The sequence below is a fragment of the Marmota flaviventris genome, chromosome 2 (assembly GCF_047511675.1).
Source record: "Marmota flaviventris isolate mMarFla1 chromosome 2, mMarFla1.hap1, whole genome shotgun sequence".
Classification (NCBI taxonomy): Eukaryota; Metazoa; Chordata; class Mammalia; order Rodentia; family Sciuridae; genus Marmota; species Marmota flaviventris.
The window spans coordinates 165,236,339-165,255,113 of NC_092499.1; the positions used below are offsets into that span (position 1 = coordinate 165,236,339).

General features: G+C 34.4%; 1 protein-coding gene across 5 annotated transcripts in view; it reads left to right on the forward strand.

Moving 5' to 3' along the window:
- The window catches only part of Tasp1 (taspase 1), a 282,779-nt gene that overhangs the window by 251,668 nt on the left and 12,336 nt on the right, over positions 1 to 18,775 (forward strand). For all 5 annotated transcript variants that reach the window (XM_027921784.3, XM_071608719.1, XM_071608720.1 and 2 more), the window contains one exon: positions 2,121 to 2,194. In XM_027921784.3, coding sequence (XP_027777585.1) covers positions 2,121 to 2,194 — 74 coding nt within the window. The remainder of the gene's footprint in view (positions 1 to 2,120; positions 2,195 to 18,775) is intronic.

Sequence of the window (18,775 nt, forward strand, 5' to 3'; positions counted from 1 at the left end):
GCTTCTTTCTTCCCCACATGTCTGGCAAAGCCTTCAGAGTCTAGGACTGCTAATCCCACAGTTGTGTCTCAACTCAAACACTTGTCTTAAGCATAATTAGCTCAGAAATAAACAGATGGATGGCCTCGGACAGAGAGGGCTTAGTGTTGAGCAATTTAGTTTTATTATCAGTAACTTCAGAAATTTTTGTTGGAAAGTACATCAAAACTTTAAAAATTTAGTATTTTGAAAGAATATACTTGAAGTTCACAATTTCATGTGGATTTCTGTGTTTGAATTTTTCTTTTTGTAACGTTTTATTTAAATATAATTTCTTACTTACATTTAAGTTGCAAGAATAGAACAGAAAGCACCCATAATTTTTTCCCCCAGATTTACCTAACATTCTCATTTCTCCCCATTCATTCCCTTTTTCCCTTTTTCCCTTCCTCTATACACACACACACACACACACACACACACACAGAGAGGTGCGGGGAGGGAGAGGGAGCAGGGTAGGGAGGTAGGGAGAAAGAGAGAAAGAAGAAGACAGGCATTTTTTTCCTTAATTATTTCAGAGTGAAATGGCAATTTTGACTCCTTTATTCCTAATACTTCAGTGTGTATTTCTTAAGGCCATTCTTCTAGATAATCACAATGCCCATATCAAAATCATAACATTTAATATTGATTGATTCCACACTACTATCTAGCCATTTCAAATGCCAGCCATGTTCTCAAAAATGTCCATTCTAATATCTGCTACATTACCCTGGTCCAGGATATAATCCATTACTGCATTTTGCATTTAGTGTCATGTTGTCTTTAAACTAGGGCAGCTTCTCATCCTCCTTTGTATTTTTTGATTTTGACAATTTTGAGGTTAGTTAAAACAAGATATTGAGTAGAGTGTTGCTAGATCAGGTTATTGGATGTTTCCTCATTCAAATTCTGGTTCTGTGTTTTTGGCAGAACACCATGTGTCTCAATGTGTCTTTTCTAAAGGCACATTTGTGCCTTAATTGGCCAAATTAGCTTTGATCATTTGGTTAAATTGGAGTCCACTGGTTTTTTCACAGTGAATTTACAGTTTGCCACTTTATATTTAATATGAATTTTGTGAAGAGATATTTTGGTGTAAATAACCTCTCCCTCTTCAAATCTTTACCCACTAGTTTTAGCAACCATGATGATTTTTCTAACTCTGTTATTTCTTCTGTATTTATTTATTAGTTGGCTTTCTTCTGCCAGGAAGACTTTATCTTTGCCATTTTTTCATTTATTTGCTTGGACCAGTATGGGCTTTTTGGTTCTTATTTTGAACAGTGATTATAATACATTATTCTCTTTCTTTTTTAATTTAAAAACATATTTGGGTAGTAGGGATTGAGCCCAGGGGCACTTTACCACTGAGCTACATCCCCAGACCTTTCTAATTTTTATTTTGAGACAGGTTCTTGCTAAATTGCTGAAGCTGGCCTAGAATGTGTGATCCTGCCTCAGCTTCCAGAGTTGCTGGGATTACAGGCGTGTGCCACTACACCTGGTTCACATTTATTTTCATAGACATAGATTGGCCGGTGGGAGCCCTTTAAGCTGACCCTTGTTTCTTTTTGATGAGTCTCTTTCATTCTTTGAGTATTTTTTTTACTTTCTACAACAAGATGGTTAAAATTCATTTTACATTTTCTCTGTCCCAGCTCTGGAAACAGCCTTTCTCCAGGAATCCTGGTTTTTTTTCCTACTGAATGATATTAGAAACCTAGACCTGGTGTGTGTGTGTGTGTGTGTGTGTGTGTGTGTTAAAAGAATCTATGCTATGGAATATTACATTTACTAAATCATTGTGTATAGTATATATGAGTGTATATATGTTTAATGTTATGTTTCAAACAGAAGAGCATTTATTTTACATGTAATAATCATAATTTTTGACAAGAAAGAATACATTTTTCATTTCACATAAATGGCATTACACAGTTTTGAGCACTAAATCATCTTGACATTTATGAAGGAGCAAATGGAAAGTGGGGAACTGAGTATGTTAAATATAAAGCTATCTTTAACTGTTCTATTAAAAAGCAAAGATTTATTTTCCATCTGTGATCTGAATGTGCCTATTTGTGGTCTCTTTCACACAGTGGAATTTCTGTGGAGCCACACAACAGAGAGCATGTGTGTTGGATATATGTCAGCCCAGGATGGGAAAGCCAAGGTAAGTGGGAAAGACTGGGCCACAACCTGAAAGCCTGATAGCCACTGTATAAACCTTTAACCAGTTAAGTTGATATAGATGAATTTTTTTTCACCTCTTGTGGGCAATAGCTCTGTGAACTTTATACAAATCACATTAAGATCACTTAATGATTCAAAAGAAAAACAGCAGATCTTTTTTATTTTCAGGAGAAAGGGGGATTAAAAAAAAACCCTGTCTTTTTCCACTTTGCTCCTCTTTGCCCATTGTGAATAGTTGGCAAAGAGGAAACTGGGAATTAGGAAAAGAAAATGAAAATAAAACTGATGAACTGACATAGATGGATGATTCTGCAAAGAGTGTTGGAATAGATAAAGGAAACTGGGGCAATGTAAGATTAGCCCCTGGAAAGCATCTCTGCATGTTGATAGCAGAGGTGGCTGACATGCTTCCAATTACCACATAGCTTATGCTCTGGTGTCCTCAGGGATGACCTGGAATGGTTTCTTTGTGTGAAGTCAGAGGGCTTTGCCTCTGTGCACCATATGCCTCAGAGAGTCGTAACAATTACATAGGTGTCCATGTATCAATTCTTGAGTTGCTTGGCTTCTCTGGACTCATGATGGTTGAGCCTGTGAGTAAAATACATAATTTGTGGAATTTATTTTATATCAGTTTCATATTCTTCTTGTAAATAACATTTTTAGAAACAGCTGTGACACATGCCATTTACTTGACATTAAAATGCCTCAGTTGCAAAACTATGAAGTCAGGCAGCCTCTTTTTAAAAGAAATGATTTACTCTACATATTTCGAAAGATCAAGTAAGGAAATCTCTGATATAAGCCATCTGAAACAGATTGAATCATTAACAAATAAAGAGTAAATGTATAGTCATGCACCATATAAGATTATTTTGATAAAAAATGGGTTGTACATATAATGGTGATCTCATAAGATTTATATTGAACAAGCCTGATTAACAACACAAGTGGTTTATCAGGATATGAATGATTTGCAGCCATTTAAGTTTCTCTCATACTTAACATATTGATCCTGATTAGATTGCTTTTTTTAACAAAAGAACATGCATGAGATATGCTTCAGCACTAAGGCCAGTCTGCTGGGGTACCGTCATGGTATCTTGTGTGGAAATGTTTTTATTATCCCTGCTGGTGGTCTGTGGAAGACACCTTATCATTTAACATGAAATACTATAAAGAAATTGGAGAGAACAGTGAACCCAAACATGTTTGACCTCCAGTTGTATCATTTGACATCTGGTAGATGTGGTTTTTATATTGTTGGTAAAGTCTTCAGCTGATAGTCTTATTGGGCCAGCAGATACAGCTGTTTCCCTTGCCTCACTTGTAAATTATGTTTTTGACCTTCCTTTCAGAGAGTTAATCCCTCTCCTTTTTTTCCTCCTTTGGATTGGTGGACTACAAATGCTTTCCAGAAAAACAAAATAATTTTAATTCTAATGCTTTGGCTGCTGAATTCTGCTAATTTAAAAAAAAAATAAAATCCTTTTTTTCCCCATAAACACTGGAATGTTATTGTATTATGAGTAAGACAAACTTATAGATGATAAGCTAGACTTGAAAGAGATAGGGAGCTATAGCAGAATTCATTTTCCTTTTAAGAGAATAAGACTTGGACTTACCCCTTTGTTTTCTATATCTGAGACTCCTGGCTTCTGTGAAAGAATTGTTGTTTTGGAGGCTTTGTGAAATATGCTCTTCCATAAGATAGTCATGATAGCAAAATGAGTAAGGAAATATCTTTAAAAGTTATTTTTTTTAATTTAAAAACTATTTTTAAAGTTCAAAACACCACAAACAAGAGCAACAACTTTCCCCCCCAGTTTTCTAAAAATTCCCTGCTTTATCCTTGCTGCCAAACTCAGAAACTAAAGCTACTTGGCCACTTGAGTATTTTATATGTTAGTTGTTTGTAATTCAAGTTAAAAGCCTTGAATTAAAGCTCATCTCAAAATCATGCTGCTCAGAAAAGAATGAGTAATAATCAATATTATTTTGACCAGAATCCATATAGAATTTGAAGATAGCTAGATTCTTCCTCAAATTTCTTTTTCTAAAAAGAATATTCTTTTTTATGTAATTTTTTTAAAATTTATATATGACAGCAGAATGCATTACAATTATATATATATATATATATATATATATATATATATATATATATCACAATTTTTCATATCTCTGGTTGTATACACAGTATATTCACACCAATTCGTGTCTTCATACCTGTACTTTGAATAGTAATGATCATCACATTCCACCATCATTAATTATCCCATGTCCCCTCCTTTCCCCTCCAACCCCTCTGTCCTATCTAGAATTCATCTATTCCTCCCATGGTCCCCTTCCCTATCCCACTATAAATCAGCCTCCTTATATCAAAGAAAACATTTGGCATTTGGTTTTTTGGATTGGCTAACTTCACTTAGCTTCATCTTCTCTAACTCCATCCATTTTCCTGCAAATGCCATGATTTTATTCTCTTTTATTGCTGAGTAATATTCCATTGTGTATATATGCCACATTTTTTAATCCATTCATCTATTGAAGGGCATCTAGGTTGGTTCCACAGCAGTTTAGCTATTGTGAATTGTGTTGCTATAAACATTGGTGTGGCTGTGTCCCTGTAGTATACTGTTTTTAAGTCCTTTGAGTATAGACCGAGGAGAGGGAAAGCTGGGTCAAATGGTGGTTCGATTCCCAATTTTCTAAGAAATCTCCATACTGCTTTCCATATTGGCTGCACCAATTTTCAGTCCCACCAACAGTGTGTGAGTGTAACTTTTTCCCCACATCCTTGCCAACATTTATTGTTGTTTGTATGCATAATAGCTGCCATTCTGACTGGAGTGAGATGAAATCGTAGAGTGGTTTTGATTTACATTTCTCTATTTGCTAGTGATGATGAAGATTTTTTCATGTATTTGTTGATTGATTTTATATCATCTTCTGAAAAGTGTCTATTCAGGTCCTTGGCCCATTTATTGATTGGGTTATTTGGGGTTTTTTTGGTGTTTAGCTTTTTGAGTTCTTTATATACCCTCGTGATTTGTGCTCTATCTGATGTGTGAGGGGTAAAGATTTGCTCCCAAGATGTAGTCTCTCTATACACCTCACAGATTGCTTCTTTTGCTGGGAAGAAGCTTTTTAGTTTGAGTCCATCCCATTTATTGATTCTTGATTTTAATTCTTGTGACACAGGGGTCTTATTAAGGAAGTTGTGGCCTAAGCCCACATGATGGACATTAGGGCCTACTTTTTCAGGGTCTCTGGTTTTATTCCTAAGTCCTTGATCCATTTTGAGTTGAGTTTTGTGCATGGTGAGAGATAGGGGTTTAATCTCATTTTGTTGAAAAAGAATATTCTCATAATTATATAATTTAATTTAGTTTCTATAGCATAAGGCAAAGAAATTTATTTTTAATGGAACCAAAATCAAGGCTTTGATACCAGTTGGATTTTAAAGCTATATTGTCCCATATCCTAGATAGTAGATGGTTTAATGAACAGTTTTTCATAAATACTCAGTGTATGTGAACTACTGGAATAAAATAGATTTTTTAAATGGCATGGAACTTATTCAAGTATAATAAGTGAAATTAGATTTTTTAAAAATATGTAGAGGCCACTCTTTATAACAAGAGTAAAAATGTAATAATAAAAATTCTTCCTCAAGAAGGAATAGTCTGTTTTATAGTTTTATCTCTAGAGATTTATTATTAGTTGTGGGGGAAATAAGAACTATATAATGGAGAATCCAGGCAACAAACAACTCAATTGTGTGATCAAAATACCACCATTGAGGGGCAAATGGACAGTATGTACCTCTGAATGTGATAACCTGAGAAGAATACAACATAATTTATACATAGTATTCTGTCTAGATGTACATAACCTGAACCTAATCATGAGAAAACATCAAATAAGTCAGAAATGAGGAACATGCTGAAAAGAAAGAAAAAAGGGACTATTCACCAAAAATGTCAGTGCCATAAAGACAAAGGCTGCACAAATATTTCAGATTATACAATACTGAAGCAACAATGACAACTAATGTCAATAACTGATCTTAGACTGGATTATATATGAGAGGGGGGAATGTCATAAACACATTATTAACTCAGCTTGAATACTGGAACATGAGTAGTAAAAATGAATTATATAATCATTAAATTTACTAAGGCTGATAACTGTATTGGGATGAATAGGGAAATATCTTATTTTTAGAAAAATTACACTGAAGTTTCTAAGGGTAAAAGGCCATAATATATATAATGTCTTCTCAATGATTTAGAAAAAATATTATGTGTATGTGTGTATGAATGAATGAATGTGTGTATAGATAGTACATTATAAAGCAAATGGAGCAAAATGTTTACAATAGGTGAATCTTAGTAAAGGATGCATTGTTTCTTCAACTGTTCTGTAAGAGAAAAATTATTTTCAAATGAAAATTTTCAAAATATATCATTCTTGCATATTATGGCATATTTGATTATTTCTTTGGGCCTCACACTTGAAATGATATAGTTCAAAAAATATCATCCTTGGTTTATAACCAATTCTGCATTTAATGAATGAATACATTACTCCAAACTCCTGCCTTTATTTCACTTGGAGTTCTTCACTGAATTAACCAAAAAATATTTAAACAACAATACATTTCTTTTTTTAAAATTTGTTTTAATTAGTTATACATGACAGTAGAATGCACTTATATACTTTGATGTATCATACATAGATGGAATATAATTTCTCATTTTTCTGAGTATACATATTGTAGAATCACATTGGTCATACAGTCACATACATACATACAGCAATAATGTCTCTTTTATTCTACTATTTTTTTTATCCCCACATCCCCTTCCTTCCCCTCCTCTCACTTCCCTCTACCTAATCTAAGGTAACATTATTTTTTTTTCTTTTGCATTACAATTCTTAATACACATAAATACCACACTTTTTGTATTTCTGTTTGTATATAAAGTATGTTGACATCCAATTCAAGTCTTCATATATGTACTTTGTATAATGATGACCATCACGTTCCACCATGCTTGTTATTCCCCTACCCCCTCCTTTCCCTCCACCCCTCTTCCCTATCTCGAATTCCTCTATTCATCCCATGCTTTCCCTCCCTATCCCAAAAATGCTCATCATCTCTAGCAATCAGAGAAATGCAAATCAAAACCACTCTAAGATATCATCTCACTCCAGCTATTATGAAGACAAACAACAATAAGTGTTGGGAGGACGTGGGGAAAAATGTACACTCATACATTGCTGGTGGGACTGCAACAGTTTGTGCAGCCAGTTTGAAAAGCAGTATGTAGATTCCTTGGAAAACTGGGTGTGGAACCACCATTTGACCCAGCTATTCCTCTCCTTGGACTATATCCAAAGGACTTAAAAATAGCATATTACAGGGACACAGCCACTTCAAAGTTTATAGCAGCACAATTCACAATAGCTAAACTGAGGAGCCAACCTAGATGTCCTTCAGTGGATGAATGGATTTTAAAAAATGTGGCATTTATACACAATGAAATTTTACTCAGCATTAAAAAGAACAAAACCATGCCATTTGCAGGTAAATGGATGGTGTTGGAGAAGATAATGCTAAGTGAAGTCAACCAATCCCCAAAAAAACAAATAGCAAATGTTTTCTCTGATATAGAGAGGTTGACTCAACAATACATTTCTTAAAAATACTTTGTGAGCTCTTTGTATAGTAGTAATGTTTGTTTTCTGTCTGGATCTATGAGAGATTAAGCTTTCATTATGAAAGTTCTATCACATTAGAGTACCTTTCAGAACATTTCTCAGCTTTTTGTTTTTATTTAAACAAAAATATCAACAAATGTTTATTCATGATATTCCTCTGTTCTGTGTGTCAAGACCTATGACATGCTTTGACACATGTTAATGAAACAGGATGAATGTTGCCCATGCTATTATTTCCTTTTGATCAGGCAATGGTTTCTTAGATATGACCCCAAAAGTACAAGCAACAAAAGAAAAATTAAATGTGACATCATAAAATTAAAAACTTGGTGCTTCAAGGAACACCATCAAGAAAGTTCATACCTGTAATCCCATGGCTCCTGAGTCTGGGGCAGGAGGATTGTGAGTTCAAAGCCAGCTTCAGCAACTTAGTTAGTCCCTAAGCAACTCATGAGACCCTTTCTCTAAATAAAATATAAAAAAGGGCTGGGGATTTGGGACTCAGTAATTAAATGCACCTGGGTTCAATCCCTGATTATAAATAAAAAAGAAAAGAAAAGAAAGAAAATGAAAAGGCAAGCCACAGAATAAGAAAAAATAGGGCTGGGGTTATGGCTCAGCAGTAGAGTGCCTGCCTAGTACATGTGAAGCACTGGGTTCAATCCTTAGCACCACATAAAAATAAATTAAAAAATAAAGGTATTGTTTTCATCAAAAAAGAAGAAAGAAAAATATTTGCAAATTATATACTTAGTAAAGACTTGTATCCCTTGAGAATATATTTTAACTTAATAATAAGAAAACATGGGCAAAGGATTTAAAAGACATTTCTCCAAAGAAGATATACAAGTAGCAAATAAGTATATGAAAATATTCTCAACATCAGAAGTCATTAGGGTAATACAATCAAAACCACAATGATATCCTACTTTCCATCCAACTAGCTGGCTATATAATCAAAAAGATGAACAAAATAACAAGTGTTAGTGAGGATTGGAGAAATTGAAACCCTTAGGAATTTCTGTTGGGAAGGTAAAAACAGTGCACCCCTGCTTTGAAAAAGAGTTTGTCAGTTCCTCAAAAAGTTAGATATAAGAGTTGCCATATTACCCAGCAATTCCATACCTCTTAAGGATATTTCCAGGAAAATTTAAAAAGATGTGTTCACACAAAAATTTATACATAGATGTTGATAGCAGCATTATTTATATTAGTTAAAAAGCCAAATAACCCAAATGCCCATCAAGTGATGAATAGATAAAAAATGTGATATGCTATGTCTTTTGAAAACTATAGAAGATATTTCTCCCATCTGATTTAGTATTCAGATTACTTATATTCTCAAAGTTCAAGTATGTAAAATAATTATAGGTATCTGCAAATCAGATGTAATTTGTGTGGTCTTTTAACCCCTATTGTATTAATAACATTTTCAATGACAACCTTACTACTTGCATATGTGCTTGCATATATTTATATAGATTGATCACATTCTAAAATTTAAATATATCAGTAATATTTTCAGAAATGTGATATATTTATACAATGGAACATTATTCAGCTATAAAAAGGAAGGGAATACTGATACATACTGTAGCCTGCATGAACTTTGGAAACTTAAGTGAAAGAAGATAGACACAAAAGGCTAAATATTGTATGATTCCATTTATATTAAGTGCCTGGAATTGGAAATCCATAGAGACAGAAAGTGGATTAGTGGTTGCAAGTGAAAAGGGGGAAGGATATGGGGAGTGACTTCTAATGAGTATGGGGTTTCTTTTTGAGGTAATGAAAATGTTCTGAAATTAGAAAGTTGCACACTTTGTAAATATACTAAAAGCCACTGAATGGAACACTTGATTTAAATGGGTGAATGTTATGGCATATGAATTATGTCAGTAAAATTGTTAAACTATCAACCAATATAATTTACTGTATTACCAAAATAAGGAGAAAAAAATATATTTGTTCTGATACCATAGATTTTTAAATTTTTTAATTTGTTTTAATTAGCCATATGATTTTTTTCAACTTCTATTTATTATAAAAACTTCAAAATAACAGAAATGGGAGGAACTTCCTCAATCCAATAAAAGGGCAATTGCCAAAAACCTATGACTAAAATCATACTTATTGGTGAAACATGGAATATTTTTTCTAACACTTAGAACAGGAAAATACAGTTTCATTCACATTACCTCCATTCAGTATTTTACTGGAATTCCAAATTAGTACAATAAAATAAGTAAAAGAAATAAAAGACAAAAGTTGGAAAGGAAGCAATTAAAAAACTACAGTTTTTCTCAGATTATATGGGATGAATCTAACAAATGATGTAGTAGACCTTTCTCCTGGAAACTACAAAACCTTGCTGGGAGAGATAGAAGAAAACTTAAATAAATGGAGATATTATTCATGAAGTATAAAACTCACAGTAATGCTAAGATACTCATTCTTTCCAAATTTATTCATAGATTCAAAGCAGTCCTAATCAAATTTCAGCAGTTTTTGTTCTATAACTAAGCTGGCTTTAAAATTTATATATGGAAATTTAGAGGACCTAGAATTGTAAAAATCAACTTTAAAAGAGAAGATGAAACTTAGAGGGCTTATCCTACTGGACTTTTATGACTTACCACAGGGTTACTATAGTTAAGACAGTGTTCCCCAATAGAAGACAACCCTGAACTCAGTGTATCAGAAGTTCTGAGATCAGCAGGAATACCACTTTAGTCTTCTGCAGTTTAAAGGAAGGAGATTACCAGATATGCTGATGCAGCGAGATCCAACAGAAACCGCAGATATTATACAATCACTATCTTAGAAATATAGATGGGAACTTGTGATTCAAGAATTAGGATTTATCCAATGCTGGAAGTCCAGAATAAACACTGGCAGTGTAGATGCCATTTGTCATCAAAGGAAGGAGCTGTCTTTACAATAAAGAATTTCACATTACAAATGAAAAATTATATACTCAACTGTAATAAAATATTATTAAAAAGTGAAGGAGATACTTTAAATGAACACTTGTATCTCATAATAGATGGATCTTAGTTTCTTCACAAACTTACCTATTATTTATGTACTCTATAATGTACTTCAAGTAAGAATATGTTTTAAATGTTAGTCTATTAATGTTTTCTGGATTATCAAGCATTCCCAGGATTGAAATATTAAGAGCATACTATTACTAGTAAACTATCACAGGTTTCCCATAATTTCACTTTTATTTCAGTCTGCTTGGGGATGGAAATAATTTGCCAGACAATTGCTGTTTTGAAAGTGGATGAGAGTCAGTGAAATGATGACCCCATTATTTATTCTTAATTCTCTTTTTAAATTATAAGGTTATGTAAATATAATTAGCTTAATAAATGTTTCCTATTCTGTAAGAGTGAAAATATAACCTAGGTAAAACAGGTAACTTTGTGGTATTTTGATCTGGAAGATAATGAAAGATTATTTGTAAATAATAAAAGATTATACTCAGAAAACAAAAGATCACAATGAATATAGAATAGGAATAAACAGTGCGCTAGCAATTATAATTTTTTGAGGAATATAACAAGAAGTCATTTATTATTTGATTGTTTTACCATTTTGATTGTGATTGTGTGTAAGTCTTTTTTTGCAGTGTAGAGTGTTGACCAGGGACTCAAGCATACCAGGCAAAGTGCTCTACCACTGAGCATAGCATCAGCCCTGTATATCTTGGTGACCATTAACTTTCTCAAATTTAATGTCCAAAAACCTCACAAAATCATCCTAAATATTTACCTAAATAAAGCAGTTTATAAAACTTTAATAAGGTCTTCCTGTGCCAAGGGTAAAGCCTCCCAGAGCTAAATAAATTCTCTTCTATATCTTTGAAAGAACCCAGAAGCATTGTGTTTCATGAATAAAGCCAGATACAAAAGAGTGCTGGGTGAATTATTCCATTTGTACCAAGTTCTGGAAAACTAAGATATGGTTATACAAACCCAGAAATGCTTATAAAAGGAACATGAAGGAATTTGGGGGCATAATAGAAATATTCTTTACAGAAAACTTTCTATTTATATTTTGGTTTTGTGGTTATACAAATTGTCAGAAGTCATCAAACCATTTAGTGAACGTCTATACATTTCATAGAATGTAGGTTATGACTATTTTTTGGAAGTCTGAAAATAAGTATTAGCAAGACCATACAGAGGTAGTGTGGTGGAATGATTAAAAGAATGGGTTTGGGACTTAGTCATGCTTGGATTTAGATCCCAGAGTCCATGCTTTAAAACTCAGGGCATATTCTTGGTTTCCTTATCTTTAAAGAGGGACTATCACTACTTGTTTGATAGCATTCTGAAAATTAATTGAATGTTATAAGTGAAGTGTATGTAATAGAAACTTCATTAATTATGATGGTCATTGATGGTGATGATAGTTGTAGAGGATGTGGAAATTGTGAAGGATATCAGAGTCGTTACACCACACAGCTCCCCAAGCCCCATTTACACTATAGTTGTGCTCTTGAAGGCGCCATTTACATGTACTAAGATGATCAATATTTCCTGAATTTTCACCCTGCTTCCTAGGTAGAGATGGTAGGTTTGGGTAAAATCTTACTAACGTGTAAGTATAAATGAACTGACAAGTAAATTCAGAGGTCCCAGGACAGGGGAAAAAAAGGGAAGGATGGGGGGAATTGAAGAAACCAGAATGGATACCCACCCCCATATCTGTAGTTTAGGTCAATATGGTGGTAATGAAGCCTTTTCAAAAACTATTCGACTAGAGGTTTACCAGTTTAACAGTATAACAACTTAGTTTTTTCTTTCTTTTTGAAATCTAAGGTTTGCCTGTAATATTTCTTATAAACTCACCTAAAATAATACTTCTTTTAAAAGTAAAAGGGAAAAATGTTGCTTACTAGCTACTTTTAAATTTGTCTTACATGAGCCTTGAGCAGACTGGCAGTCTTCTTGGATTCCATTTAGCATTGGTCAGTGGAGTGCCTTTGAGTTATATTGATGATGCATACCTTAAAAGAGACTTCAGTTCAGATGGTAGCAGCTGGTGACACTGGGTCAGCCAATGGATTTGTTGGGCTATATGGATTTATTAGTACTTATGGATTTGTTGGATTATATTTTAGATTTATCACAGTCATCTAGATGCAAGTTTGGCTTTATCCTAAACCAAATTTTAGTTGCTTTTGATAATGTAGTCCTCATATTACCCAACAACTGAAGGCATCTGATTCCTGGCAGGAAGCCAGCTGCCTCAAGATAGTAGGTTAGGTACCACCAAAAAGCTATGTACTAAGAAAACATGCCAGACAGCTAAATTTGGCAAATGTACTAATAGACCACAGGAAAAGTGGCTAATCAATGATTTCAACTTGTACCTTTTAAGTTTGCCCAGAATTTCAAATGTAGAAAATTTTATTTCTTTTCCATGCTCTCAGAGCTGTCAGTAGGATCCCACTGGGTCTATTTAGAAAGTCCTTTAGACAATCAGAAGATTGCAGAAAATTGAATATGTGAAAATCAAACTGTAAGACAGAACTTTCCTCAAGTTCTGAGGAAAAACAAGTTAATTTCTAAGAGTAGTTGGTAACTTTAGTTTTGCCTAATTAGTCTTACACCATCAACTTCTTCCAAATGATTCATCTGACATTGCTCCAAAGCAATAAATAGAATAACCACAAAGAGGGAATTAACTGTGTTGGCAAGAGCATAAATCTTCTCAGAGGTATGAACCATATTTGTTCAAGTAAATCTCATTTTAATCATGGTATTTGGTTAGATCTGTCTGTACAAAGATAAATGTCTAGTACTTGGACTAGTAGATTTTCCATGTTAGTTGAAAAGAGGGAATAAACTTTTATTTTGGTTATAGCAACATGAAAAATAATGAAAACACAAATTTCTCTACATAGTTACATGGCTTTCAATCATAATTGTGAACTTAACATTAGAGTGTCACTTTGTTCTCTTCTAGTACCCAACATTTTAGACAGACGTGTGCTGTTGCAGGCAGAAGGGTGCCTGCTGTTTTCCCACAGGACATATACCATTGCATGTAAATGAGACAAGTGTACTTGAGAATGATTACCCTTAATACCTATAGTGAGTGAGTAATTACATAATGGTGTTTTCTTTCTTTTAGTTGGGAAGTGGTAGACAAGTGATGAAAGAAATCTTTTTTTTTTTTTTTTTTTTTTTGCCGGGTAATCTCAAGACAAGACGGTAATCTTGGTCTTGTTGTTCTTATTTTGTACAAGTAATTTCCTAACCTGAAGCAAGGTTTTGGTTTCTATGATTGTAAATATTCAGGATCCTCCATTGACTTTATGCTATAACAACTTTTATTACATTATTTTATTAAGTACATGAATAACAATAATAGAATTGACTAAGGATATAGTATATGTGGTAGTACCAATGGCCACACAGGGTCTAGCACATAGTAGGCCTTTTGTAAATGTATCTTTAATAAGTGACTCCATGTTGGGATTTAGGGTAGAACTGCTATGGACACAAGATTTTGTCCCCATGGTCCTTCCTTTTCAGGTGCTTCCTTTTATCTCTAGATTTGAGATAAAAAAAGCTGGATGAATCAAATCAGTTTTTAAACATTTTTAAAAATTATATAAACATTTTAAATTTACATAAAATACTAAATTTAACATATGGTTTAAACATTTTAAATTTTATATAAAAAACTGATTTATTTCCTCCTATAAGAGCAGAAGACTTGACAATGAAGCAAATAAGTGGTCATCATTCTGGTGAGGCCTGGGTACTTCTTTGACAGTCCTATACCTGGTCTACCTACCTTACAGGCATGTAAGAGTGACCCCTATTGTAGATTTTGAGCCCTAAACAAAGTCTGTCTGCTAGAATACATATTCATTCCCATATCATTCACCCAACAAAGATAGTTTCTGTATTTTTTTAAGGTCTTCATGTTGGAATGCCCATTCTATTTAATCCTAAGGACTAAAAATTCTTTGTGATAGAAACTAAGTGTGTTTTATGTCTTGTATATAAAGCAGTAATGTAAATTGGTGAAAACATTACATTTTAGTATTAACTAATTGAGACATTTGGCTATGGTTAAGCTATTCTATTTACATTCCTTTCAAATACTTCTGGATACAATAAGTGGTAGGTACTGACAATTTACTTTTATGCTCTTGAGCTGTCATCACTGTACTTACATGTTTGGACTATACTGTCTGCTGCAGTGTTGAAGGGATGAAAAGAAACTTACTTAAGGATGGGGATTATATTAACACTGTTGTTATGAGATGCTCAAAATACTTGCACACAGCTTTTTCTTGAAATAGAAAGAGTAATAGTATTTTAAATGTGCCCTCTGTAATAGGTGAGAAAGCCAATAATTTCCAATTTCTTCCATTGATGGTTCTTAGAGATAATTTTTTTTTAAAGAGAGAGTGAGAGAGAGAGAGAGGGAGAGAGAGAGAGAATTTTAATATTTATTTTTTAGTTCTCGGCGGACACAACATCTTTGTTTGTATGTGGTGCTGAGGATCGAACCCGGGCCGCACACATGCCAGGCGAGCGCGCTACTGCTTACGCCACATCCCCAGCCCAGAGATAAAATTTTGAATAGTTAGAATGTACTAACTATACTGCTCCATTAAAAATGTCTATGATACATATTTTTTTTAAATTCCTACAAGTTTTCAAAGGTTCATAGTCAGACAGGAAGTCTTTAAATTGAAGACCTTTGAGGTATGATAAGTTCCTTAATCTAGAAATTTATGGTTTTTGTTCAGTATGCCATATTTTGGGGAAAAAATAAAATTTATAAGATTTTTCACCATCAAAGATGACAAAAATGTGTTTCTTTATAACTTCATTTAACCAGCAAGAACTTATTACAGTGGCTAGTAATGACTGACTAGCAAGGATACCTGAGTTATTTGACTTTTCAATTTTTTGCTATTAAAAAAAAACTCAGTTTGCTTAGGAGAAGAATTTTGACAAAAAACAATATCTCTTCTTTTTCATGAATTATTTTTTAAATAAACACTACTGAGTACCTTCTATATTTAGGTGCTTTTCTGGGGATATAAAAATGAGCGAAATAGACAAGGATCCCTGTGCTAGCAGATTTAGATGCTTATGGAGGAAACAATATAATCATGGCATATACTTGGCAAGGAGATGGAAGCTGGATGGATTAAGACAGTATTAGGTAGGCCTCACTGAGAAGGTGACATTTAAATAGTGTTGGAAGATTTATGGGAGTGAGGCAGGAACATTCCAGGCATAGGGAACAGCAAGTGCAAAGACCCTCAAGTAGGAGTGTGCCTGCTATGTTGTAGGAACAGTGAAGAAGTCAGTTTTAATGGGTTGTAATAGTGGTGGAGGACCAGATCATGTAGTCATTGTCAGAATTTTGACTTTTCCTTTGAGATGGTAGCCGGAAACATGATCTTACTTGCATTTTAAGGGACCACTCTAGAGCTGGGAGTGGTAACAAAGACCTGTAATCCTGGCTACTCACAAGGCTGACACAGGGATATTAAAAGTTCAAGGCCTGCCTGGGCAATGTAGTGAGATCCTGTCTCAAAATAAAATTTTTAAAAAGGGCTGGGGCTATAGCTCATTGGTGAAGCACTTGCCTAGCATGTGTGAGGTACTGGGTATGATCCTCAGTACCACCAAAAAAATAAAAAGAGGCTAGTCCAGCTGCTGAAAGAGAGGCAGGTAGGAGGTCATTGTCAGGTAAGAGATAATAATGACTGGACTTGAGCATTAGCCATACAGACGATGTGAAGCTGTTGTCTTCTGTGTATTTTTTAAGATAAGGCAATTAGAATTTGCTGATAGGTTGAATGGAAATATGAGGGAAATAGAAAAGGCTCCTAAGATTTTGGTCTAAGTAGTTAGAAGAGTAGGATTGCCATTTACTTAGGTGGAGGGGAGGAAAATTTGAGGGAAAGAAGTGGGAATCTTGTTAGACATGTTAATTCTGAGATACCTGTTAAGTATTGAGTGGGCATGTCCAGAAGATAGTTGGATGCATATGTCTGAAGAGAAGACTAAACTGGAGATATATATACATTTGGTAATCTTGGATGATATCACCGAGGGAGTAAATACGGACAAGAGAAGAGAGACCTGAAGAACTCCTTTAATTTGGAGAACCAATCAAGGGGACTAGGAAGTCATGATCATAGAGGTAAGAAGAGAGGAAAAGTGAGCATAATATTTTAAACACTGAAGGAAGAACTATTTTCAGGGAGGAGAGTGTGATCAACTTTACCACATGATTGTTGCTGGGCCTCTTGAAATTAGGGAAGTTGAATTTGACATTGGAAACCATTTTGTTAAGAGGGGAATAGTACAGAGGTCAAGGTAAAAACCATGACGGTAGAGGTTTACAAGAGAAAGAAAGGAAAGAATTTGAGGTCACAAGTGTGAACAACTTTTTCAAAGAACTTAAATGGAAGTAAAGAAAGAGAGTGGTAACTAGAGGAGGAGGTAGAATTGATACTTCACTATACACACTACAGATATTTTTCTATGAAATAAATGGAAAACAAGTGGTTCAACTTACTGAGATACCTGGAACACTCCAACATGTACTGGTTGGGGAGGTGAGAAAAAACCAGCACAGGAAACTGAGATTCAGTTTTGGAGTCAAATAAAGGGAAGTCTGAGAATATTTGTTGTAATAATTGCAGGTATGACTGGTATTAAAGGATGCCATGCCTTCACATTCAGGATGAATTGGCTTAAACAGATTTCTTGATTGTAGTATGTCTGAATTTTCTGTGCTCCTATACCTAACTATGTCTAAGAATGGAATGAGGCAGAGCAGTAAGTTTGCCACACTGCCCTCCCCTCCTTTCCTCTCCTCTCCTCTCTTCTTCCTCCAGAGAGTACCTCCCAGGACCCAGCAGAAGTCAGGGAAATTTAGGTCACAGTGTCTTAACAGTTCTTTGAAGTTGCATGGGTCTGGTCGATAAGAAGTCAAAAAGCAGGTGATTTTGACAAGGAAAACTTTCTTTAAAGAATTTGTTTGGTTTTTAATTTTACTCCTCCTAAATTCCTCACTGACAGATCAACTGAGATTCTCAGGAAATAGTCCATTACACAAATAGTAGTTTTACTCTTTATGATTGTTTAAACATTAGCCTTTCATTTCTTTTCAAATACCAGATGCTCTTGGAAAGAGTAATATCAATGTTATCTGGTAGCTTACCAACCAGAAGACTGTAACTGATGTTTTGGATTTTCACCTACTACAAATAATGAGGATGTTGCGACCTCCCCAGAAAGTTCTTTACAAAGAGGAGACTAGGCAGCTGTCTTTACCAAGAAAATGGTGGCCTAGAACCTCCCCTATGGACCTTAGGGGAAGCCCCCAGCATCTGCGTAGAAGTTGGGATCAACTGAACCCTCATTCTGCAGAGCCCAGATAGATTCTTTCCTTTTAGCTTAGTATCTCCCTGCCCCTTCAGAGAAGAAATGCCTGAGTCAAGTTACAGATCTAAGGTCTCACAGCTACAAAGTTGTGGAGCTAAGTGAGTCCAGACACACAATCTTTTTTTAAAAATTTTTTTAGTTGTTGATGGACCTTTATTTATTTATATGTGGTGTAGAGAATTGAACCCAGTGTCTTATACATGCTAGGCAAGTGCTCTACCACTGAGCTACTACCCCAGCCCTAGACACACAATCTTAACTCCAGAACTCAAGCTTCTAAACACTTAAAACCTCATGACTTTGGGAGTCACAAACTAGGAAGTGACTTAATTAGAGAGGTATATTTGAGAATTTCAGCATGTAAATGCTGTACAAAACAAAAT